At 35.2% G+C, this 27,292-nt stretch overlaps 1 protein-coding gene and 1 long non-coding RNA gene across 2 annotated transcripts; both read left to right on the top strand.

Annotated features, from left to right (window-relative positions):
• Window positions 1-14,276: 14,276 nt before the first annotated feature.
• Window positions 14,277-25,256, top strand: LOC107594420 (malate dehydrogenase, cytoplasmic-like). Its single transcript, XM_016284458.1, has 9 exons — window positions 14,277-14,330; window positions 18,413-18,511; window positions 21,032-21,128; window positions 22,123-22,298; window positions 22,472-22,594; window positions 22,893-23,069; window positions 23,789-23,902; window positions 24,611-24,700; window positions 24,824-25,256. The coding sequence occupies exons 1-9, from the start codon at window positions 14,277-14,279 to the stop codon at window positions 24,944-24,946; spliced, it is 1,053 nt and encodes a 350-aa protein (XP_016139944.1). The 3' UTR covers window positions 24,947-25,256.
• Window positions 25,257-25,916: 660 nt separating this feature from the next.
• LOC107594464 (uncharacterized) lies at window positions 25,917-26,579 on the top strand. Its single transcript, XR_001610171.1, has 2 exons — window positions 25,917-26,023; window positions 26,147-26,579. It is a non-coding gene; the product is annotated as an uncharacterized lncRNA (long non-coding RNA).
• The last annotated feature ends 713 nt before the right edge of the window (window positions 26,580-27,292 follow it).

The following is a 27,292-nucleotide window of genomic DNA, read 5'->3' as shown; positions in this document are numbered from 1 at the left end:
AAAAAAAAAAAAAAGAACTGTCCTCAAACTTTTGAACTGTTGTGTAAATAAAACAAAAAAGTAAAATAAATGTTTGTGAATACACTAATATAAATGAAATGCATCAGTGGACCACTATCTACAGCACTGTAATTCTGCTCACAAATCTGCTCACTTAATTCTCTGTAATCTCCGGTCTTATTCTGGTCTCACCTTTGCGGCCCAGGGGCTTTCAACAGTGATGAGCAGCTTGCACAGGCACTTGTCATTGTGGTGCTTTGCTTGTTCATGATGAACTTTGCAAGAATCCTTAGCTTAAAGAGCTCACAAATAAACTGTGTGTACATCGTAGGTGTGTATTTGAACACAGACCCATTAGTAAGTAAATAACTCACCTGAGCAGACACGAGTAAGTCACAGACAGCTTGATTTCTTAAGGACTTTTTCATAAACGAGGTCTACGGCGGGTCTCCCTCTCTGTTTTTTGTATATGTCCTAATGTGAGTTGGTTTGTCCGCAGGAGAGCTCCTCTGTGGTTCAGGCATGATGGGAGCAGCCACACTTAGAGCTGTTTCCGGACCTGAGGGAAGAAGCTCGGTTTTCCTCACTAGGGGCTTCTGGCTGCAGTGGTCCGGGTGGACTTGGGTTTCTCCTCATTATATATTATGGGGAATTATATAACATCTGAATGTGTTTGTGTATTCATAAATCCAAATATAGCCTATAATATGTAATCATGTAATCTATCTATCTATCTATCTATCTATCTATCTATCTATCTATCTATCTATCTATCTATCTATCTATCTATCTATCTGTCTGTCTATCTATCTGTCTGTCTGTCTGTCTGTCTGTCTGTCTGTCTGTCTGTCTGTCTGTACACACACACTTGTATTTCTATCCTATTCCTATTAAGAAAATTGCAAATAGTGCATGAGGGTACATTAAGCTAGCAAATAAATAGGCTTAAATAAAGTAAACATAAAAAGGTATAAAGAAATATTTACAAATATTTACATTTTGTAGCTTCCTTTTCAAACTTGAAATAGCTGAAATTTGGCTAATAGTATCAGATTAAGTAGCCTAAATAATATTCGACATGTCATAAATAGGGAAAAAATGAATAAAACACGATGTGAACGTCTCTCCCCCACTTGTTCCAAACCTGTATGAGTTTCTTTCTTCTGTTGAACACAAAAGAAGATATTTTGAAAAACGTTGGGATCCGAACAGTTGATGGACACCATTGACTTCCATAGTAGGAAAAAAATACTATGGAAGTCAATGGTGCTCATCAACTGTTCAGATCCTAACATTTTTCAAAATATCTTCTTTTGTGTTCAACAGAGGAAAGAAACTCATACAGGTTTGGAACAAGTGGGGGGGTGAGTAAATGGTGACAGAATTTTCATTCTGAAAGTGAACTACTCCTTTAAGTGCATTTCTCCATTGGCCTAAAACCCTGGCTCACTGCTTCCAGCATGCAAGCGCTAATGATTAGCATGTGAGGAGGATGTGTGTATCTGTGAAGAAGGAGAAAAGATGATGATTAATACTAAAGCTTCAGTATATTCAAATTGCACATACTCTCTCTTCCTCTTCCTAATTGTGGTCAAATATTTCTGTACACTAATACTAAATTCTATAGTAGCCTAGTAGAGGCTACTTGTGCTATTTCAAGGAAAAAAGAGTCAGAACAACATGAGGGTGAATAAATTATGACAGGGTGGCACCATAATGACTCCCTCGACCTCTCCAATCTGTTTGTATGTTTTCTGAACACACATCCGCCTATGTTCCGACTTTGAAACTATATCCGCACAGCACAACCCTGCCCAAAGTATGTTGACAACTGAGCTTGTTGTGTGTTTGCTTTGGGATGCGTGTCTGTGCAAGCGCGTAAACGGATCTTCCAGCAGCCCTTGGGTACTGTCAGACTTTGAGTGACAGCAGAGAGCTGCAGGATTAAGGCTGGCCGAGCATAAACAAACCCTGAGGTTTCATCTGCCACGGGTCTGGAGGGCCACTCGCACACATTCCGTGACTTTTTATGGTCCTGAATGAATGAGACTCGGACAACATCGGAGAGGAACCTTTGAACTTCTGAAGTTCTGATGGTTCAGGAATCAAAGGGGCTCTGATGCGGCGAGCAGTTTGAGTGTTGGTGGTCATTATGCTTCATGAAACAGTTTTTGAGAAGGTTGACTCCTCTAACCATTTAAAATTGTTTTTAATCTGTTTTATACTGATACACTCTTAAAAATAAAGGTGCTTCACGATGCTATAGAAAACCTTTTTGTCTAAATGGTTCCATAAAGAACCTTTAACATCTGAGGAATCTTTCTGTTTCACAAAAGGTTCTTTGTGGCGAAAGAAGGTTCTTCAGATTATAAAAAGGTAAGAAAGAGATTGTTCTTTAAAGAATCTTTGACTAAATGGTTCTTTGTGGAACCAAAAATGGTTCTTCTATGGCATCGCTGTGAAGAACCTTTTAAGCACCTTTATTTTCAAGAGTGTATAGCACTCAAAAAAAGCTTGTTTTTCCACCCACAGGTTATTGAGTTGCTTAAGACTACCAGCTGAGTCTGAATTTTTAGGCTGGTTTTAGGCAGATGTTCATCATCACATGTTAGCTGGTAATGTTGGTTGCAAAGACATCCACGCTAACAAGAATATGTTCTAGGTTTTTCTAATGTTCCTGTCAAGTTATGACAACATTATTTTTGAATGTTCAAAACATAATTTTTTTAAATATTAAAAAAAGAAATAAATCTTGGCTTATGCTAACATTCCATTTTATAATTTTTGCAAACATTATGGGAACATAAGTTTTGAATGTTCTGAAACAAGCACCCAGCTAAATGTTCTAAGAATGTTTGACTAACGTTCCCATTAAGTTATAAAAAAATATTATTTCTGAATGTTCTTTGAACATTCAAAATGTCCAGTTATTTAAATATAAAAGAACAAAAATAATTCTTTGTTGATGCGAACATTGGAGAAATCATTAAGGGAATGGTCCATTTCATCATTTTGCAATGGGAGCATTACTTTTGAATGTTCTTTGAGAACTTTTTGCGAACATGCCCATTAAGTTATGAAAACATTATTTCTGAAAGTTCTTTGAACATTTGAAACGTCCAGTTTTTTTTTCTTGGTTATGCAAACATTACAGAAATCATTAAGGGAATGTTCCATCTCATTTTCTCCATTTTGCAAAAAATGAGGGAACGTTACTTTTGAATGTTCTCTAAATGTTCATTTACTTTTTTTTCCCAAGTTAGACAAACTTTCCACAAATCATGTATAAATAATGTTTTCTGTGCTAACATTTTGAGAACATCATTAAAGATCAGACAGCTTTGAACAGACGCACTATTAATGTTACTGAAGAATGTTTGTTCATAACTTTTACCAGAACATTAGCCGAAGTTCTGCGAATGTTCCCCGTTAGCTGGGATAATCTAGTTAAGAGGCCTGTTGGGGACACCAGCTCACCCGCACACAGCCCAAGCTGGGAAGCAACACCCAAAACACAACACAAGCCGGTGATGAACTGTGTCCTTGACGGGACAGATGAGCTCTAGTGATGTTTTCCCCCAACTAAACTCCATAGTGTTGTATGTTTATAGAAAAGGTGTTTAGTACCAAAAAAAGTCAATAAAAAGATGACTTATTGTTATTTTAATTGAGAACCCGATTTTTTCCACAAATCATGTATAAATAATGTTTTCTGTGCTAACATTTTGAGAACATCATTAAAGATCAGACAGCTTTGAACAGACGCACTATTAATGTTACTGAAGAATGTTTGTTCATAACTTTTACCAGAACATTAGCCGAAGTTCTGCGAATGTTCCCCGTTAGCTGGGATAATCTAGTTAAGAGGCCTGTTGGGGACACCAGCTCACCCGCACACAGCCCAAGCTGGGAAGCAACACCCAAAACACAACACAAGCCGGTGATGAACTGTGTCCTTGACGGGACAGATGAGCTCTAGTGATGTTTTCCCCCAACTAAACTCCATAGTGTTGTATGTTTATAGAAAAGGTGTTTAGTACCAAAAAAAGTCAATAAAAAGATGACATTGTTATTTTAATTGAGAACCAAATGCGTTTAAGTAATTTGTATTTCACATGACCTGCATTTATTCATTTAGCAGCAGCTCTTTCATTTGTAGTAAATTTGTGTTAGTGCATTTACACTGCAAATGCAATGTGGACTCATGCATTTTTGATTCCCCTTGAATGTGGTTTAAGTGATTGGCTCACAAAACTTGAAAAAGTGTGAATAAGTTTAACAATGTAGATTCAACAAAGAGAAAGACACATTTTCAGATATTAAAAAAGCACTGAATGCAACAGAAAGAGGCAGAACTGCTGAGGTTTAATCTAACATAATCAATATTAAATATTAAATAAGAATATTGAATGGAATATCTTTATTGTCATTGTATTTAGTGTAATTACTTATAATAATTATTATTGCACAAATACAATTGTTTGCAACTCACCTACACATTTCCATAAAACCGACAAATACGTTCAAATAAATTAAAAAATAAAAATAAAAAGAGCTAAACGAAGTCTAACAACGATAAATAGCTCATAGCTCAGCAACAGAATCATTACAGTGTGGGGAGAAGAAAAAAGTCAGTTGGTACCAGACAGTATTCACATGAAATCAGTAGGTTATTATTTATATGAAAATATTATTATTAAAATAAACAATGAATAATAATAACATTATTCATAAATAAACAGTGCTAAATATTATGTCATTTTAATTCTTATCATTTTATATATTTTTTTACACATTATTTTTACATTATAGATAACACTTTTATTATTTCTTACAGTATATTAAGTCTATAATAACTTATTATAATGGGTGTGAATCTTAAACCCCGGTGGGTGAAACGTCTCTCTGTCATCCCCTCTCCTAGTGTCCACTCCTCTCTCATTCCCTGCTTTTGTGCTCTTTAAAGTGGTCGGTGGGGTGTTAATAATTGGTTTCTCTCTCTTTTTTTCATCTATCATCACTCACACTCTCTCATCTTCCTTAAGAGAGCAGGATGGGGTCCTTTAAGGGTGCCGCCCTCCCTGTTCCTCTCTCTCTTTCATGCTTTCTTTCTCTCTCTACCTCGTTTCTATCCTTTTTCATGCTTGGCGGCACCGGTCCCACCCTTTCAATTTGGGCGCACCGCAGTGACACTGTCAGAGCGGCTCAACTGGAACTGTTGCTCTCTTTGGGATCTTCCCTGTGTGTAGAAGAGATTACATTGAAAGTTCATCTGTAAGTTTAGACCGTATAGGCCCAGAAAAGTTGATGTTGTTCTCTAACACTTTAGGAAATAAGTATATCATATATCATAATTCAAAGTTTTTCACATCCCTCCTTTTGTCCTTGGAAGGGCAACTTGTGAAAAATAAGTTTTTGTAGGCCAACAAGTAGCATGTAGTGTCAACACTGGCTACCAGGAATTGTTTTTCTTATAACAAGTGCAAGGTGAAAAATCATTAAGAATCAATACTGTGAACTGTAAGTCATTTAGGAATTTAAAAAAAATTAAAACAGTGGCCTAGTAGTTGAAATTTACAATATATGCTTTACATTCCAGGCCACAGTGGCAATGTGATATTAAGTAAGTAAATAAATGAATAAGCAGATTTTTAAGTGTTTTTGTGTTGTAACATGCAACAAGAAGGCTATAAACATTTCACTATGCCCTCTATGGATTCAGTAATGTGCTTGAAAAGAACTAAAGTTTTATCTAATATTATGGTTAGAAAGTAGTCAGATTTAAGTTACGTTAGATTAAAGATTTAAGATTGCAAGCACAGTAAAAATGATAGACAGGACATATCAGAAAAGATTAAAAACAGACAACAATATAGAAAAGTATATAATAAGGGTTAAAAATGAACCATATTCAAACAGGTAATTGACCCTACATGCTTTTCCTTCCGGGTCACATTGACAATGTTAAAAAAAATAATAACCATAAAAACATTTTTATGATAACACAGCAGAAAAAAAACAGATTCAGGAAAGCACTTCAATAAATCATGTTAATATGCACTCTTCTGTAAACATGCATGCTTAAAAAAACTGTTAAAGTTTTATCTTTTATGATTCTTATAGGATAGTTAGAAAGTTGCAGTATGCAAATATGCAGCATACATGTTAATATGCACTCTTCTGTAAATATGCATGCTTTTTAAAAAAAGAGTGTTAAAGTTCTTTCTTTTATGATTCTTATATGATAGTTAGAAAGTTGCAGTATGCAAATATGCAGCATACATGTTAATATGCACTCTTCTGTAAATATGCATGCTTTTTAAAAAAAGAGTGTTAAAGTTCTTTCTTTTATGATTCTTATATGATAGTTAGAAAGTTGCAGTATGCAAATATGCAGCATACATGTTAATATGCACTCTTCTGTAAATATGCATGCTTTTTAAAAAAAGAGTGTTAAAGTTCTTTCTTTTATGATTCTTATATGATAGTTAGAAAGTTGCAGTATGCAAATATGCAGCATACAGTACAATGACATCATCTTCTTTTTAGATTTTCTGGAGATGTTCAAACTTTCATCTTAAAGTCTTTAAAAAAACCTAGAATATAACACACCTAATCCTGAAATTATTTACATTACATGGTTTGAATTAACTGTAGAAATGTGTGGAAAATAAAAAAGTGAAAATAAATATTAATAAAGTTTATATTTATGTTGCACCTTTAAAGTAAGCTTCTTAAGACTCTTTACAGAATACAAAAAATATAAACCATTATAGAAAGTAAACATGAGCAAAATATAATCTAAAGTAATATAAAAGGCAAGCATTCAAAAAAACAATAGCAATATATACAAAATGAATGATGAGTGATTAAAATAAAAGAACCATACAAATAGGCCAGTGTCAATTCTGAACTCAAATGATGCTCGTGTTGCTGTGATAGAATATATGCAGAACTCATTTGCAAAAACAGATAACTCTTTTAATAATTTTCATAATTTTTCATTGTGCATTCCAGTTAATCTCAATCAAACTGCGGATGGGCTATTTTGATTAGGTAAAAAATACAGCTAACGAACACAATAAAACACAATAAAAACATGATAACATAATAAAAAAACTTTTTATTACAATTATAAAATAATAAAATATAAAATGTATATATATATAAAATAATAAAATTTTTGAAAATTTAAAAAAAAAACTGTTATCTGTTTTTGCAAATAAACTCTTCATTTGATGATAGTTGATGAGTTTTGTAGAGTGCTGTCCAAATGTCTGGCTTCAGTAATCAGAGCAGGTGACTCGCAATAACGCTTGTGCAAAAGCTGCAGCTCTAAGTAGAAAACAGGCTTAAACTACAGCTAATACAAGCAACATTGAAAACAACCGTCCCAGCTGGAGCTGATTGAAGTCCCTGTCTCTTTTCTTTCTGTCGCTGTCTCTTTCTCCCAGACCTTCTATCCGCTAAGATGATTTCACGCTAAAGATCAGCCGTTTGACAACACATACTTTAATTAGATATGTGTGGAAGAGGAAAGACTCACACACACCAGAGGAAGCGACTATGTCACAAAACTCATCTCGTTCAAATATGGCCCCTCTGACACCAAAAAAATGTCCCGGATTAAAATGCAGCACAATTCTTGAACATCAACTTAATTGCATTGTATTGCATTTGTAAAACAGCAGTTCATGTAAGTCAATTTGCATTGTCACCTGTTTTGCTGGTGGATGTTATAACTGAACCATCTGCTAAAACTGGGCAGGAAATTTCAAAAACAAAATGTTTTTTTTTTTACATTTAGTGATGTTTTATGTTTTTCTGTAAAAAAAAAATTGCTAATTGTTTTTGTTTTATGAATCACTGTCCAACTGTCAAGAACATATTTGGGTCGTATTCCTATGGAAAAAATTATAAAGGTAATTGTTGAGTTTATATCTTAGTTAATTAGGTTACATCTCGCAATTCTGATCGTATTCTCCGAATTTTTAGTTGACATCCTGCAATTTTGACATTTTTTCTCTAAATTCTGAGTTTAATTCTTGCAGTCCAGTTCTTTAATTCTTTTTTTTTTTCGGAATTCTGTTTACTTGCAATTTAGATTTTTTTTCTGAATTCTGAGTTCTTTTTTTTCTGCCATGGAATAAAAAGTAATTGCAACTTTTTATCTTACAATTCTGACTTTTTTTCTCACAATTGCAGGTTTATATCTCTTAATTCTGAGTTTATATCTTGTAATTTAAAAAAAAGAGTTAAAAATGAGATATAAACCTAGAAAACAGAATTGTGAGATAAAAAGTCACAATGATTTTTTTTTCCTGTGATGAAAAAAGCTTGCAAATACTTACAAATACCCCTTAAACTATAATAAAATGCTAAAAAATTACATTTTGCTTAAAAAAACAAACAAAAATAAAGCCAATTTGTAGTACCATGAAAGGCATAGAAAATTCGGTCATCATTTACACACCCTCAAGTTGTTCCAAACCTGTATGAATTTCTTATTTCAGCTGAACACAAAAAGAGAGATTTTGAAGAACATAGGTAACCAAACAGTTTTTTGTTCCAATTGACTTCCATAGTATTTGTTCACACTATGGAAGTAAATGGGGAACTGCATGATTGCCCACATTCTTCAAAATATCTTATTTTGTGTTCAGCAGAAGAAAGATATTCATACAGGTTTGGAACAACTCAAGGTTGAGTGCATTTTCATTTTTGAGGGAACTATTCCTTTAAACGTTTTTTTTGCATTGTGATAGTATTATTTTCAAGTATTTTGCATTCATTCCTTTCTGTCGGCATTCAATGTTGTTGGTCAGTACAATATTCAAGGCTTTATTAAGGGATTTAAGATAAAAACAGAGCCTATGTTGGGGCTCTTTCACTCTCACGCTCCTGATCCAGACTGTTCTATAGGATAGATTTCACCTCTATCAGTCCATCTGACCATTAGAAAGAGCAGAGCCACAACACCAGCAAAATAAATGAGCATCAGAGGGATTAATATGCTTTAAAACACTATCAATCCCATTCGATGGCTGCACAAACAAAACGATTACAGAGCAACGAGTTAACGATCACTTTAACAGTAATCTGGATTACGAGCCTCATGAGTCTTGTATTGTGGTGTGTGGATACGGTCTAATCTCATTCAGACTGAGAAGGCAGTTGAATCTGATTGGTTGCAGTTGTCCTAAACAACAATGAAAAAAATCTTGCAATTTGATTAATGTTGTCTGATAATATCTGTCTTGAAATGGCAGAGCTGTTATCATACATAGACACAACTAAGGCAAACAGGCTGTATGTAATATTTAGTGGTAGCTTATCAGTGGTGACTGTCAGTTAATGTACATATGGCAGAAATGTACGGAAAAATCAATGAAAGACGTAATCAAACAGACGATGAACACTATTAACAGCAATTATTATATGATGCAATCAAACTTTGCAAAATCTGGTAGTTCTGTATGTTGTTTCATGGTTGGCATCATCTGAGGTCCTCTGAGGGGTTGGCATCATCTCTTCTGTTCTGGATCCAGACTGAAGCTTGTGTAAGTCCCGTGGCAAAAATAGAGACATAATTAGCGTAGCTGCTGTTCCAACCAAGCAAAATTTATTTGTTTGTGCAAATATGTACACATAATGTCCACTATGTCAGCCTTTACGAATTCAGGAGTGACTTCTGTATTCTGTTCACATTCAGAACAAGAAATCGGGGAGCCACTGCCAAACATTTGCAATGTGTAATAGGCCTTAGAGACTTTGGCTGGGTTGTTTTGCTAGTTAGACTGATCACATCGATGCTTTAGCACACCTAAAAAAAAAGAAGAAAAAAAAGACACCCAACACCAATTTGCGTCACACTAATTTCCGTTCTAGAGTTACAGTCCCTCAGAGTCTCTCTCTCGCTCTCTCTGCAGGGCCCTGAGGGAGGGTGAGGAGAAGATTAAAAAAATATCAATATTAGATGAAAAACCTAAAAATGAGAAATTCTGCTTTGGAAACTAACTCAAATAAAATAAGATGAAATTATAAAGTTATAAGCTGAAGTACTAAAACTAAAACTGAAATAAAAATAAATGAAATCTAAAAAGATATGTTAAAAATGAATAAAAATTAAAACATTAAATTTATTAGTTGAAGTAGTAAAATTACTAAAACTGAAAATAAAGCTAATATAGAATTTTTTTTTAAAAATAACAACAAATACATGTAACAAACTTAAAATACAATTAAAATAAAAACTTCAACTATAAAATTTAATTAAATCAAAATTCTGCCTGGGCAACTAACAGAAATAAAATAAGTTTAAGTTATTATGGTATAAGTTGAAGGTCTAAAATTACTAAAACTTAAATAAAAATAAATTGAAGCTCAAAAGATATATCAAAAATGAATAAAAATGGCAAATTTAACAAAATTACTAAAACCTATATACCTAATTCAAATATTAATAAATATAATAATAATAATAGTATATAAATAAACCTAAATATGGAATTAATTGGAATAAATCTGTAATAAAATAAAATATAAATATTATATGATAAACTTAGTTTAAATGCTAAAATTACTGAAACTAAGATAAACTAAAGCTAAAACAAAAGCGAAATATTACAATAACTAATGAAAATGACAAAAACAAAATGAAAAACTTTAATTGAAACTTAACTGCAAGTATAAAAATAAAGCAATTCAAAATAATATATATACTTTAGTAGTATAAAAATAATGCTAATACATGAGGATGAATATATGAGGATATATTCATGAGGATAATATATGAGGATGAATAAGTAATTATACTTATAAACTATATGAATAACTAAAGCTAAATATTACAATTACTAATAAAAATGTCAAAAACAATGAAACATTTTATTAAAACTCAACTGCAAGTATAAAAATTAAGTAATTCAAAATATTTATATATACTAGTATATAATAGTATATAAATAATACTAATATATGAAATGAAGTAAATAATAATGTTTAGTTTTTTAATTAAATATTCCTTTGAGAAAATGATTTTGATTTCTGTCAGTGCAGCATTTTTTGGGTAACATACGCAATGATAGCCGATTCTTAAAATACGCAAATAAAACTACATTCCCATCATGCCTCGGTGCTCTAATCTAGTCCTGACAGCCTCTGTCACTGCTAGTGTAATTACAGAGAGAGGACAGGAACAAGTCACTCACACCCATTAACTATTGAAAATAGCTCTTCCAGTTCTCTTCTGGCCATTTATCACTGCCTGACAGAAGAAGAGAAATGAGAGAGAGGAGAGATGGCCTTCTCCGTTTCTTCAAACTGTCAATCACTGCAGAAAAAGTTTTGTTCTGTACTGTCCGAAAGAAATGACGATGCTCATTAAAGTGGCTTATAGTTCAGACTCCTGACAGGTGATAATATTGTGCTCAGGGAATGGGTAAAGTGGGGTAGTGTGCTGGGAGGTCAGGTTATGACTTGTGTAAAATGGCTCTTGGCTGTTTAATCAAGCATAAGATGTTTGTCAATGATGTGCTGAGTGAGGAATACCGTCTCTCTTCTCAGGCAGACTGATTCAATGATCTGTTGACATTGCATGCTTAAACTGCTCAGAGAAGTTTGTTTGGCTGTGAAGTGACAGTGTTTCGAATGGCATGTGTTGAGAGCAGGCCTGAGAACTTCTTAGTGTTATTCCTACTGTAAAACAGAAGTGGCCGCTCTTAAAGATGATTTAGAAGTTGACTTGACTCTATCTGGCTCTGAGGAAGGTACATTGCCTCCATCCTGTGGCCAACTGTTGAACACATCAACGGTAATAGTACCTTATACTGTTGCTGTAGTATGCTTACTGTGCACAAATTGCAAATTGCTGCATGCCTACAAACAGTGTTGGGGAAAGTTACTTTTAAAAGTAATGCATTACAATATTGCGTTACTCCCTAAAAAAGTAACTAATTACGGTACTTCGTTACTTTTTATGGAAAGTAATGCGTTACATTACTTTTGCGTTACTTTCACGTTACTTTTTAAATATAAGCAGGGCTTAATTGTTTTTAATATAAGAAGTTCTATTTATAGCAAATATAAAAGCCCTTTCACACCAAAAAGTGTAATGAATAAACCTCAGGCTGAAGCAAAAGTAAATTCACGTCTGTACAGTAGAACGCAGGAGAAGAAGCACTCTTCAGCAATAAAAAAAACAATGAAGCACAATTGTTAGTTTCTCTAAAGTCATTTTTGCTTATTAGTACGCTTGAACTGGATCATCAAAGGTCAGCAGCAAAGACATCGGTTAATAAAATGGGATTAGATGCATTTGTGTTATTTAACATTTTTAATTCTTGCAGGTTTGCCTCATATTCTGAGTTTGCAGTTCACTGTTTTAATTCATTTTGATGAATACTAAATCTGTTTTTTGTGAGTGGGATGAATTAATGCACATTCACATTTGGTCTAGAACTACATCATGTTCACACAACTCCTCTGTACTCCCGATTTCTCCCGATATGAGGACAGGAGACTTGTCAGTCAATAAATTGGAAAACAAAGTAACTGGCGTTACTTTTTTGAAAAAGTAACTCAGATATTTTCTTGTAAATTAAAAAAAGTAATGCATTACTTTACTAGTTACTTGAAAAAAAGTAATCTGATTACGTAACTCGCGTTACTTGTAATGCGTTACCCCCAACACTGCCTACAAATACCTATATACATATGTTAAAATTAGAGCATACTGTATCATGCTTCATTTACATTTTGCTGCAGTGTTCTGTTATTGCATACACCACGTTTTTGAGACTTTGAGTACTCCATACTCACTGAAAATTTGCATACTATATACTGCAGCATCAGTAAGATTGGTATTTAAGTATGCTATCTCGGATATAGTCAGGGTTTTGCAGCACCTTCATGTGATCATGTCAATAAGCAACAAGTAAAATTGACCTTTCTTAATTCATTTGTGTTGAGATTAATCATTTTGTTGCACTAACTGTCTGAAACTGCATGTTGGATTTTTAGTGGAAGAGTTAATGTGTTATTTTTATGCATTTCGGAGTAAAGGCAAAGACCTGGAAGTGTTTAGTGTTCAGTTAGGCTGGGCATTTAAAAGAGATTTTGTTGTAGAAGTTTTTGTGGTTATGTGCAGAAAAAATAGCTGTGCTTTAGTAATGTTTGCGGTGACAAACTAAAAACGTATGTCTAATATTCTGATCATTTGATTTGATTTGATTTTTCTTAATTCCAAGATTGAAATTTCCTTGAAAAATCTGAGTGCAAAAGAAAAAAAATGAGTGCATTTGATTTGTTTTTTAGGTTATTTCAAAAGACTAACAGTATGAAAAATGATATCGAGGGAAAAAAAATAGTTCCAACATTTTATGAAATAATTTGACTTTTTTTTAGTAATACTACTTTTTTTTAGAAGTAATTTAGTAGTGAAACTATGAACTCACCCTTATGTTCACTTAATTGTGATATTGTGATCATTGATGACTAACTGACAAGACTTAAAATCATAATTTTTTTTTAATTGTGAGTTTAATATCTTATGCATTATATTAAAGCGATAGTTCAACCAAAAATCATCATTATGCATCCTCATGTCATTAACCTTCTTTCTTCTGTGAAATATAAAAGAAGATATTTTGAAGTGTGTTGCTGCTGCTGTATTTTCCATACAATAGACGGCGATGGATGGTCTGGCTACATTCTTCAAAATATCTTATTCTGTGTTCCAAGCAAGTAAATTCTACAGATTTTGGGTGAACTGTCCCTTTAAGACATGATGGGAACATGACAATGTACTACTGCAAAATAGGATTGGCATAGGACCTATCTGATGGCATTAAATAAATAAATATAAATCCATCCATTGTTAGAATTTATTACATGATCAAAGCACTTGTCCCCTGTGAATGTGTGTGCCCTCATCTGGAAATCCGCATCTCGAGATGTTTTTATTGACTCAGTTCAGAGCTGCAGCATCTCAATCTTACACTGACGTCACCCCCAAATTTCGCAGCTCCGAGCACTACCTCATTAATTTAGCCGTGTGATCAGAAATGGCGGAAAGATTACTCGATGTCGAGCTATTTTTGTCTCCCAAAGCTCATTAGGTGCGGAAGGGTGACGGTGAAAACACAGCACGCCACGCGCGCGAGGGAAGCGGCTAATGAGCTCAGGGTTCCGCGAGCGCCCCGTCCCAAAACACACGCTTCTGCGTTCCGAGGCAAACAACAGACTCCTTCGGACACCTCGAGGGACACTGCTTGAAAATGTTGACCCTGTTGTCGGCCATGTACTTGGTGGTGCGCACGGCTTCGGCGCGGGTAAGACGCCTCTCCTTGACAACGGTGGCGTAAATGCAGCATGAATGCACCAAACGCACGGGTTTTCTCTAAAAACACTCAGTACGCGTTAAAATATCGGGGCTATATCTGAGGGTTTATCCCTACCTTGCATGTACATGTACAATTCGCTATATATCTGATCGTTTCCATTTATAAAGCAAGTGATTTCATGCTGGAAAATCCATTTTAAGATGGTTGCTGTGTTTTGGAATGTGGGAGCTGGTTCATGGCTGGTCCAAGGTGACCAAAATAGTATTTACCTGGTCCAAGATAGTCATTAGCTGATCGAAAATGGTCCAAAGTGGTCATTAGCTGGTTTGGTTGAGCTTACAGAGCATCTTGGACCAGCAACAACAACTAGTTAGTCGTACCAATTAAAGACGGCTAGTTTTAGGAACTGGCAAACCAGTCAATGGCCATCCTAGATTAGATCAAAAACATCTTGGACCTGCTAGAAACCAGCTAGCATATTCAAAGACATAGTTTCTAAGCAGGGATTGGTTGAGTGATTAGAATGATTAGTCTCATTCATTATGCATGCCTTGAAAACCTAGTACTGTGGGAGGGCAGCGACCTCTTTGATGATTAATTTAGGATGCTTTGGCAAGCAGAGTCCAGCACCATGGATAGCACTCACTCCGGTCTGGATCGCCACCCTTCCAGCGGCGTGTTATGTAATGTTAACTTGGCTGAAGTGCCTACAGGAGCAAATATCTGCATCAGGCTGTGGGTGATCTGTAGCACTGTAGTCGGAAAGGCTCTGCGTTATGAACACATACCACTGCTGATCACACCAGTGAAATGCAGAGGGAATCTGCTCTGGTGCTATGATAGTAAAATGCATCACTGAGCCTGAAGGAGAAGGGATCGTGGAACAGATCCAAGCCCATTAGAGGAATTGTTGAAACATTTAGAATTGTTAACCCAGGGTCATTTTTAATCCTGAGGTAGAGTAAACTTGGGTTATCTTGTTCTGTGTTTTCATAATGGACGAACTTTAGCCAGGGTTAGTAGCACACTGTATTCAGTGAATATTTCTCAGGTTGTATTTATTTTTTTAAAGTCTGTTTCACATGTTGACTTTTTGTGAGAACATACTCTAAAGTTGGGGAATGTTGTCACATTAGAGATTATATGTTATGAGATTCAATTTTGATCACAATGAGAACCTGCCATTAAATATTTAGCCAAATTTGCTTTCCTGCAAAACTGCAAAAATTGTACAAAAAATAAATAAAAATATTTAAAAAAAAAAAATATATATATATATATTGTCATTACTGAGATATAGCTGACAACAAGCCTTGATCTCCCCACTGTATTTGCAAGGTATCATGAAAACAGGATTTAACCCTGTAAAGCCTGATATATGAAATAATAGTAAAAAATATATATATATATATGTACTTTAAGTGAAAACATATAGTTATTTGAAACTTGACACAAAATATTTAAAGAAAAATCTAAAAAAGTAGTAGTTATATATGGAGCCAGATCGGCCTCAAAAATATTACATTTATGAACAAAATTCATAAATGCACAGCACAATTTACATTTACAAAATCCGATTCGTAAATTCAAAACACAATTCATAAATACAGAAGTAAAAGCATAAATATTTCCTCAAATGCTCACACAAAAGCATCTTACCTAAATAAATGTAAAATGTTTACACAAATATGTATATATCAAGTTCTTGAATTAATTTCCATCACACATTTATGAATGATGTTACATGTATTTATGGATCATTGAATCTGCATTTGCAATTCATCACACATGCATGGACTGCTTTGAATTTGTGTGCGGTATTTTTGAGACCTTCCTGGCAGGTTAAGATTCATAAATAAAATACCGCACACAAATTCAAAGCAGTCCATGCATGTGTGATGATTTGCAAATGCAGATTCAATGATCCATAAATACATGTAACATCATTCATAAATGTGTGATGGAAATTAATTCAAGAACTTGATATATACATATTTGTGTAAACATTTTAAATGTATTTAGGTAAGATGCTTTTGTGTGAGCATTTGAGGAAATATTTATGCTTTTACTTCTGTATTTATGAATTGTGTTTTGAATTTACGAATCGGATTTTGTAAATGTAAATTGTGCCGTGCGTTTATGAATTTTGTTTTATAAATGTATTATTTTTGAGGCTGATCTGGCTCCATAGTTATATGTGTTTTCTGGTTTGTATACTATTTGATACATCAGGCTTTTATGGCCCATAAAGTTTGATATAAGAAAATATGGAGCTGATACCCGAGTAGGAAATAAACTCAGAGGCCCAAACTGAGTCAAAATATGCAATTTGATGCAGTTGCTGATATTTATATGGCCAAAAAGATGAAATTATGGTAACTTGTGATATATAGCAGAATATAGCAGATATATATATAGCAGAATACTTACATAAAATGCATATAAATATCAGTTGTCATTCTATATCTTCCAATAGTAAGACAATATTTAAATGCTTGTTTTTTTTATCAAAGGTCTGTAGTTTTTATTGTTGGGGCAAAACATATAATGCAATTCAATACACTGCAATGACAATTGGAAGATGTACAGATAAACTTTCTTGGTGTATAATTAAAACTAACAATATAATTAAAACTATCAATGTATTAATTTTTCTTGTTTATAAAAATAATTGCAGATTTCACTGCAAAAAGACACATGAACCACAACCTGAAAGGGGAGTTTTAAAATACTACTTTTATTATGAAAAATTAACCATTACTCAGACAACAGAAGACATGCAGTAGATTGTGGCATTAGAGGAGGAATTCATGCAACATATAATAAATACAGTAGGTTTTTTCGGGTTAAAAACATGCAGACTACCACAAAGTGTACTACAGAAGTGAAAGCACATGAGCTATTTGACCTCGCTGCTCTCTTTAGGAAATGCACGTGGTCTTACATGCTTCCTGTTCAGCCCTAAAGGACATTTTCAGTCAAGGACAGTGGAGTTCATGAATTGATACTTGAAAGTGAAAAGTCTTTACAGTAGAACATGATAACAGCTTGGCGCCACACACACACACACACACACTAGAGACCATGTGAGATTCTGTGTATAGATGTGCAAATGTTTCAATCAGAATTGACAGAAGGAGAGCTTATTTTAAATTCCTCACACAAACTCCCAGAGTACACAAGCAGGAATTCATAACTGAGCGAAAATGCCAATAAGCTCAGTTATTAGTTATATCAATAGGATCCAAAGTATGAGTATAGTAAAAATGCTTCTATTTTGAAATGCAATACAAAAATGCTCATTACAAATGAGCCTATATATTATAAAAGATGCTTATTCTGTTTGTCTGTTCATTCAACTAGCTTGACCTAATCTGTTTCACTTGGCTATTTGTGTTCATAAACCAATCAAGAACTCAAACCTATCACCTTGACTCAATGGGAGGTTCGAAACTTGACCTTTATACGTTTTTAAGGCGTTATGTTCCATATTAAGGAGGTTGAGGGGGCGGGCGTCAGCGCGGATGCTCATGGGAAAATGAGTTCTTTCTGCGAGCCGATTGGTGGAGAGAGCAGCAATAGCAACTACATATCCCAGTGTACCGCATTTCAGTGAAAGCGTGTGGCATTTCCACACAAGAATAGAGGTGACCCCTCCGTCCAGTCTGAGGTAGAGCAGCAGCACATCTTTGGCGCACATCTTAACCTGCACAATCAGAGCTGAAACATGGTGAGATTCTCATCTTCAACTAACTCTGAGGTGGCATCTTTTGTACTCATTGGCACTATTTTGTCGCAATTCTGTCGAATTATAAATACTTGAAGCGTTTGATTTACGTCGAAGTTACAGTCTCGCGCGCATAGTGACATTACAGTGCGTCGCGTCGAGCATCAGTTGCATCACCGTCTCATTCATTCATTATTTGAGGATATACACAGAAATTAATTCCCGTTCACTCAAACCATTATGTGCAGATGCTCAAATCTTCTCATTGCAGATCGCTAGGCCTTTGTTCACATAACTAGGTCATGCTGTTGACGCCAGTGAGTGACTTTGTGTTTTATTTCAGGCCGAACCGATCCGTGTGCTGGTGACTGGCGCAGCCGGACAGATCGCTTATTCTCTGCTGTACAGCATTGCTAAAGGAGATGTGTTCGGCAAGGACCAGGTGAGACACAGGCTGGCTGTCTTCATTGCGTAATAGGACTCTGGGGGGGAACCGCAAGTGGAGCAAACTGGATTTTAAACCATGCTCTTGTGTTATATAAAATATGTGTGATTAAAATATGCGACTCTGTGATGCATGTCTGTGTTCAGAATAGCGCACTGACTGTTTCTGCAGTATTTAATATATGTACTGTGAGCATGCAATGCATGTAACACTTTTAATTTTTCATATGTAGCCATTTAGAGATTATTGTTTGGAAACGATCATTAGAAACCGGCGGATTCGCATTAATGTTTGCATATCCGATAACCGATAATACAATTGACACAAGCAGCCGAATCTCAGGTAATAGGGAATGTTGTCGAGAATTTGGCTAACAATAGCGCACTGACTGTTTCTGCAGTATTTAATATATGTACTGTGAGCATGCAATGCATGTAACACTTTAATTTTTCATATTTAGCCATTTAGAGATTATTGTTTGGAAACGATCATTAGAAACCGGCGGATTCGCATTAATGTTTGCATATCCGATAACCGATAATACAATTGACACAAGCAGCCGAATCTCAGGTAACAGGGAATGTTGTCGAGAATTTGGCTAATGTTCTGACAATGTTCTCTCAAAGTTATGAACAAACATTCTTGCAGTAACGTTAATAGAATGTTCGTTTCTCGGCTTTAAAAATGTTTTTTAGAACGCTAGCACAACAACGTTATTCGTACATTGTTAATGGAATGGTTTTCTTCTCAAACGTTTTAGTTGAATGTTCATCTAACATTTTTTAAAATTGTTACTATGTTTCAGAATGTTCAAGGGACATTCAGAAATAACATTCCCATAATGTTTTCAAAATGGTAAATTGGAATGATCCCTTAACATTCATATAATCAAGAAAAAATGTTTTTGAAACTTAAAAAAAAACGAGATTTTGAACACTTTAATGGGAACGTAAAAGTTCCTAGAATGCATTTTTTAGATGGGATCATTTTGTCTCTTGCAATAAAAAAACATTCATTATTAATACTTAAATGCTGACAAAAATGACAACAAAAATATTACTAGATGTTTTGAGATATAAATGTTTGAAATGTCTTTGTATTTATACATTTATTTATTAAATTGTTGGTGCTTATCAATAGCCAGTGTTGAAATGTTAGTTATCAAATATTTTTAGCAAGTTATCAGAAAATAAAAGGTTAGTAATGTGTATAAAAAAAATCAATTGTATATGTATTTGTATGAATTTGTGGTGTAAAGTGTAGAGCCCAACCGATATGGGTTTTTTGGGGCCGATACCGATAGCGATATTTGGGAGTAAAAAAAGGCCGATATCGATATATCGGCCGATATTCTTTGTGTATATTATAGTACAGTACCAGTCAAAAGTTTGGACACTTTCCCATTCGTGTGTCCAAACATTTGACTGGCACTAATATATATATATATATATACACAGTATATATAGAATACAGTATATACATATATATTCTGTTTATACATAAACACGTTTTTTGTAATGATCACTCAAATGTGGTGATCAAACACTTATAATGACGTGACAAAGATATGCAATGATGGAGGCAGGGCATTTAACAATAAACTTTATTCAAAATGAGTCTGACATCAGTGCACTGAACAGTAAAGTTGAAGTTTATTCAACTTTAATTCAATTCCATTCAACTTTATTCCGTTGAAGTTTATTTCACTTTGGAACATTCATTCACGGATTTGCTCTACTGTCTTCACACAGACGAAACTTGCTAGAGAAATGTGACATAATTTACCTCTGTAAATAAATATAAATTCACGTCTCGCACACTTTAATGTCCTTTGAATGTAACGTGTACGTTCCCTTGGAACTGGAATCATGGCGGGGCACTTACGGTCGAATAAGACAACGCTTGAATGCTGCTGCCTGAACAAGAGACCTCCTTACTGAAGTGAAAATGTTGACTGGTGTCACTATCTCACGAACGTGCCGGCGGATCTCCACCAAATTCAGGGGATCCCTGCTAGATCGGTCGGCGCTGGACCGCGAATTTAACCGCCTGTAACACCCGAACCCCGGGGGCTATCGACGAAATTCGAAAGAGGGCCTCAAGACGTGCACTCTATTCGTGTTCAAGAGGGTTCCTCGAGCTGAAGGGATCCCCCAAATTTGGTGTGGATAGATATGGCCGTTCAAAGTTTCAATGGTTTTCCATAGACTTAAGCTTTAAAGCGTTTCATCCAGGTCGCCAGTAGCAAACAATGGAGCGCGCTCTGCTGGACAAACTAAGTAATTACACCATTTCATCTGCGTTGTATGTTCTGTAAAGAAAAATGTCATATCGGCGGCATATTCGCCGATAAGATATATCGGCGCAGGCTCATATCAGCCGATAATATCGGCTAAACGATATATCGGTCGGCTCTAGTAAAGTGTATATGTTGTACTGCAAATATTCCATTCCGAACATGTTTTTTGGTCATTGGCTGATGCAGTGTAACATGCTTATTGTTTGTCTCCCTGTCAGCCAATCATCTTGGTGCTTTTGGATATCACTCCCATGCTGCCCGTGCTGGATGGAGTCGTCATGGAGCTGCAGGACTGTGCTCTTCCACTTCTGAGGGGTGAGGGGTTCCTTCTCTTGATTTAATCAGTTTAGACCTTATCACAGTGAATGATTATAATAGGACATCAGGTAGAGGAAGATGTGGATCAGTTTTTACTGGACTCTTAACTGACAGCTTCCCAGCCACTGTCTCTTTGTACTACAGCGTGTGTGATTTATAGCCAACATCTGGAATGTATTAAAATGCAGAAGAGCAAGCATGACTCTGCAGCAGAAAACAGCATGTGCTACACTGTATTTGAGGAGTTGGGAGGTGTAACCGGCACCGACTGATCTTATTGGCTCACGTTGTAGGATAGTCACAGACCAATGAGAAACATGATGGTGCCACAACAATGGGAGGCGGAGGGGAGGAGGCCAAAGGACATGTTCTGTCACAGAAGTTGTGCTTCGGTTGAAGTCCACTCTGATAAATAGTCCTGTACTAAATCTCATTCTAAAGATTATCAATGAACTGGGCCAATTCAGGAAATATCGACAGCCTGATAAATGATTTATGGTGATGGGAGAGGAAAGTGTCAAGAGATAATGTCAGCATATACTCCTGAGAAATAATGGTCTAGGTACAGACATAATGAGGCTGTATTTCACAATACTGATGCTAAAAGTTTGCATGTGCAGTTTACGTGAGTTTACTTGAGGCTTCCTAGAAAAAGTTGCAGTTTAAGGTACAACTTGGCAATAAGGATTTTTTTAACTCTACAAGATATTATTTCATTTAATACTCGTAAAAAATATTTAGCTAAAAATAAAATATATTTAGCTAAATGTTTTGTATTAAAAAGATTCATTATAATATATAATAAAATATTTACATTTTTATAAAGTTTACTTTTTCAAAAAAATAATTAGCAAAAATAGCTGGACATTTTTGAATTAAGTTCATGATCTTTATCTTTGCCATGGAGATTTGTTGGCCTAAAAATTCCTGTGAAATAAGTTTTCTGTACCCTTCTGTGTCTTACTCGTTTCTCTCTCTTACTCCTTCACAGAGGTGATTCCCACTGATAAGGTTGAGGTGGGCTTCAAGGATCTTGACGCTGCCATCTTGGTGGGCTCTATGCCCAGAAAGGAGGGCATGGAGAGGAAGGACCTACTGAAGGCTAACGTGGCCATTTTTAAAACCCAAGGTGAAGCACTGGAGAAATACGCCAAGAAGACCGTCAAGGTACAAGATTGCAACAAATAATGCAGCTTTGAATCATTCTGAGTTTCATGAGTTTTCTAACCTCTGGCTTTTGATTTAGACAACACTGCGATAGTTCAAAACAAGCCGAATCAGTCACTGGTCAGTTTTTGGTGTTTGTTGTTCTGCCGTTCACTTTTCCTTTGCTTTCATAGGTGCTAGTTGTCGGAAACCCAGCCAACACCAACTGTTTGATCGCCTCCAAATCTGCTCCCTCCATTCCTAAGGAGAACTTCTCGTGCCTGACCCGTCTGGACCATAACAGGGCCCGCTCTCAGGTCCGAACCCCACCACCTCATTCACCTTCACTACTTATTCTGCTTTATTGAAGTTCTCTATCTCAGTCTTTGTGCTTTCCAGTGCTGCAGGTAACCAAGCTTTTTTTTATTGTCCATCATCCACATCTAGCTTAGTTCTAGAGCAGCCGTATCTAGTTATGTACTCTGGAGTAGTTCATAGACCAATACAGTGACCTAATTTTAGAGGGACTGTTAGCTATCTCTGCAGTTGACATTGTTGGCACATATTGCACATACGAGCCCTTTGCTCACCTGCGGTGTTCGTCCATGCCTGTAGGTGGCGATACGTGTTGGTGTGCCCTCTGACAGCGTGAAGAATGTGATTATCTGGGGAAATCACTCCTCAACTCAGTACCCAGATGTGCACCATGCTATCGTGAACCATCATGGGAAGGAGATGTCAGGTTTTGATGCAGTGAATGACGAAAGCTGGCTGAAGGGCGACTTCATCACCGTAAGTCTGACATCTGAACCTGTGGAGTTATTAAAGTGAGATAATCAGGCCGTTTTTGCAAGAGAAAATCAGATGAAGCATAATTCTGCGTTTGCTCATTTAATCACATTTTTTATGAGATTAAAATAATTGTGTGATTTTAATGTTCTCAAAGGAAAGAACAAAGAAATGACCGGTCACATTGTTATAAAACGGATAGTAAGATATAAAAATGTATTTTTATGAATATTTTCATGTTATCTTCCATATCTTTATTACAATAAAAATGTTTAAAAAAAGAAAATGGATAGTTCCTACTTTAAATTCTGATGCATGTTTGAAGCTGCTGATAAATGCACCTAATATTAATGCATCAAGTTTCTTGGCAGCCATAAACAACTTATCTACAACAACTTATTATTAATAATGAATTCAACTCTTAGTTTAATAGTAATACATATCCAAATAAATCCACACAATCTGGAATTTTGCATGAGGGTGAAAGATTTCCTGCTAAATTCGCCACATTTAGCAATAGAAAACTTCTTGCTTTAAAAGTAATTTCTGTGTGAGCTGTGCTTTATACATCTCTATGTGACTGACAGTAGACGATGGACATTTTTTACCCACAAAATGTAGCTGAAATTGCACTAATATGACCATAGCTTTACACATGACTTTGTGTGGCTTATTGCTTTAATTTAACCATCTGCAATTCTTTTAATTTCTCTGTACACCAGACGGTGCAGCAGAGAGGTGCAGCTGTCATCAAGGCCAGGAAGCTCTCCAGTGCAATGTCTGCTGCCAAAGCCATCTGTGACCACATGAAGGACATCTGGTTCGGCACTCCAGATGTGAGTTTACACCATGTGAACCCTTTGGAGATCAATTGAGTGTCTAGGCTATTAGATTCTGGTTACAAGTAGAGTGGAAGATTCAAACATTTCCAGTTTTCCTAATCATTTCCTTGTCAAGGCTACTTAATCAAATTTCACACATTTCTAAAGCCTCAAAATCAGCATGATCAAAAATCTGCTGTACAATCTACATCTAATTGGTAGTTTATAATTTTTTTTTTTTTTAGTAAAAATGCCCTTTTAGTATTGTAAAAATTAACGAATTTGATTGATTTCATATGTCAAGCTTTACTAAGGAAGAGGATTAGGGCCAAGCAATAAAAAAATAAAACCATCTCGAGATTAAAGTCGTTAAGTTTAGAGAAAAAAGTCAAGATAAAATGTTGAGTTTATTCTCAATTTTTTTTGTTACTTTTTCTCGAAATTTAACCACTTTTTTTCTCATTATTTAATGAGTTTATTCTCAACATTTTAGTTCAACATTTTTTTTCTTGAAATTTAACGAGTTTTTTCTCGAAACATAACGACTTTAAACTCATTAAATTTAGAGAATAATCTCAACATTTTATCTTGACTTTTTTTCTCTAAATTTTACGACTTTAATCTCGAGATGGTTTTATTAAATTTTTTTTTATTGCTTGGCCCTAATCCTCTTCCGTACTTTACAGGGTTAATGCTAACTAATTATTTTTCTGTCTCTAACAGGGTGAGTGGGTGTCTATGGGCATCTACTCCACTGGTAATTCCTATGGAGTTCCTGATGACCTCATGTACTCCTTCCCTGTTATGATCAAGGTTTGTCTTTGTCACACCTAAAAAAACAATGAAATTCAATTTCAAAAAAGAAATCAAAGCATTTGGAAGTAGTTTAGAAATATAAGGTCTCTATGTAAGTACTAATATTTTCCACCCCGACAGAACAAGACCTGGAAGGTGGTTGACGGACTCTCCATCAATGATTTCTCCCGCGGTAAGATGGATGGCACCGCCGCTGAGCTGGTGGAGGAGAGAGACACGGCACTCACCTTCCTTGGAGCGTGACTTGATGTCTCCACAACAGCGCGGCAGCCGTTAGACTCTTCAAAGTCCCCAAATCCCCGACTGTAAAGTCCTGTAGGTTTCACAGCTGACCGTGTGCGTGCGTGGATATTCATGTCTCTTAACGTACGTGTGTGTGTGTGTGTGTGTGTTATTCACAAGAAACGTTTGCAATGTAACTTCCTCTGCTTGAAGTGTCTGGGGCATCACCTGAAGAAGAACATTTCCAATTAAAACCGTTACGCACATAGATGTCCAGACCAAAATAACGATCATCTGTCATACAACAATAAAAGGCCATGTGGAAAATGAATGTTTGTTGTGTATTTGGATTGTTGTCATGCCCATCTCCTCTCTAGTTCTGAATACACACATTTAATAGCTGTAAATTTATTTGATTAAGGGTATTAAGATTCTTCATCGTAGACAGTAAGCCAGGCCTTTTTATTTGAATGAAAACCTTTTATATCAATCTACATCTAATTGGTAGTTTATAATTTTTTTTTTTTTAGTAAAAATGCCCTTTTAGTATTGTAAAAATTAACGAATTTGATTGATTTCATATGTCAAGCTTTACTAAGGAAGAGGATTAGGGCCAAGCAATAAAAAAATAAAACCATCTCGAGATTAAAGTCGTTAAGTTTAGAGAAAAAAGTCAAGATAAAATGTTGAGTTTATTCTCAATTTTTTTTGTTACTTTTTCTCGAAATTTAACCACTTTTTTTCTCATTATTTAATGAGTTTATTCTCAACATTTTAGTTCAACATTTTTTTTCTTGAAATTTAACGAGTTTTTTCTCGAAACATAACGACTTTAAACTCATTAAATTTAGAGAATAATCTCAACATTTTATCTTGACTTTTTTTCTCTAAATTTTACGACTTTAATCTCGAGATGGTTTTATTAAAAAAATTTTTATTGCTTGGCCCTAATCCTCTTCCGTACTTTACAGGGTTAATGCTAACTAATTATTTTTCTGTCTCTAACAGGGTGAGTGGGTGTCTATGGGCATCTACTCCACTGGTAATTCCTATGGAGTTCCTGATGACCTCATGTACTCCTTCCCTGTTATGATCAAGGTTTGTCTTTGTCACACCTAAAAAAACAATGAAATTCAATTTCAAAAAAGAAATCAAAGCATTTGGAAGTAGTTTAGAAATATAAGGTCTCTATGTAAGTACTAATATTTTCCACCCCGACAGAACAAGACCTGGAAGGTGGTTGACGGACTCTCCATCAATGATTTCTCCCGCGGTAAGATGGATGGCACCGCCGCTGAGCTGGTGGAGGAGAGAGACACGGCACTCACCTTCCTTGGAGCGTGACTTGATGTCTCCACAACAGCGCGGCAGCCGTTAGACTCTTCAAAGTCCCCAAATCCCCGACTGTAAAGTCCTGTAGGTTTCACAGCTGACCGTGTGCGTGCGTGGATATTCATGTCTCTTAACGTACGTGTGTGTGTGTGTGTGTGTGTTATTCACAAGAAACGTTTGCAATGTAACTTCCTCTGCTTGAAGTGTCTGGGGCATCACCTGAAGAAGAACATTTCCAATTAAAACCGTTACGCACATAGATGTCCAGACCAAAATAACGATCATCTGTCATACAACAATAAAAGGCCATGTGGAAAATGAATGTTTGTTGTGTATTTGGATTGTTGTCATGCCCATCTCCTCTCTAGTTCTGAATACACACATTTAATAGCTGTTTGATTAATTGATTAAGGGTATTAAGATTCTTCATCGTAGACAGTAAGCCAGGCCTTTTTATTTGAATGAAAACCTTTTATATATATATATATATATATATATCTCAGGGAATTAATTTTATAAAGTATTTAAAAGCCTAGAAGTGTCCTAGAAAATTATAACAGTGAATATAAATTATATTGATTAATTATTTTAGTGATCCTTATATAATAAAGACAGAAATCATGGTAATTCATTGGTCAAAGGGATAGTAAACATATGGAAGCCCATTTCTGCCACTTAAGAAAAAACAATGCTTTGATAAATCATAATTATGACTAAAGTCGAACTTATGACATGGTAAGTCACATTTAAGATGTGAACAGTCTAAATTATGACTGATATAAACCTATGAGATGTAAAATCTAAATTATGACAAGTCATGATTATTGACAAGAGGTTAGAATTATGCCATAAAATACGAAATTGTAAGTATTTTTGTCACTTTCGACTGTGCATTTCGACTTTTCATCAAATTAACTTGGTATGTCAGAATATTGATTTGTTTCCTCATGACTTTAGCTAAATACGATTTATTAAAGCATGATTTGTTTTTCATTTGGTGGAAGAGGAACTTCCATATAATCCTGCATAATTGTC

This window comes from Sinocyclocheilus grahami, unplaced genomic scaffold (genome assembly GCF_001515645.1).
Source record: "Sinocyclocheilus grahami isolate Dianchi unplaced genomic scaffold, SAMN03320097.WGS_v1.1 scaffold183.1, whole genome shotgun sequence".
NCBI classification, from domain to species: domain Eukaryota; kingdom Metazoa; phylum Chordata; class Actinopteri; order Cypriniformes; family Cyprinidae; genus Sinocyclocheilus; species Sinocyclocheilus grahami.
This window is presented reverse-complemented; position numbering and strand designations above follow the sequence as displayed.

Coding starts and splice junctions, on each gene's coding strand:
- LOC107594420 (XM_016284458.1), top strand. CDS start 14,277: ATGTTGACCCTGTTGTCGGCCATGTACTTGGTGGTGCGCACGGCTTCG. Junction 21,129..22,122: donor TGCTCTTCCACTTCTGAGGG/GTGAGGGGTTCC, acceptor ACTCCTTCACAG/AGGTGATTCCCACTGATAAG. Junction 24,701..24,823: donor CCTTCCCTGTTATGATCAAG/GTTTGTCTTTGT, acceptor CCACCCCGACAG/AACAAGACCTGGAAGGTGGT.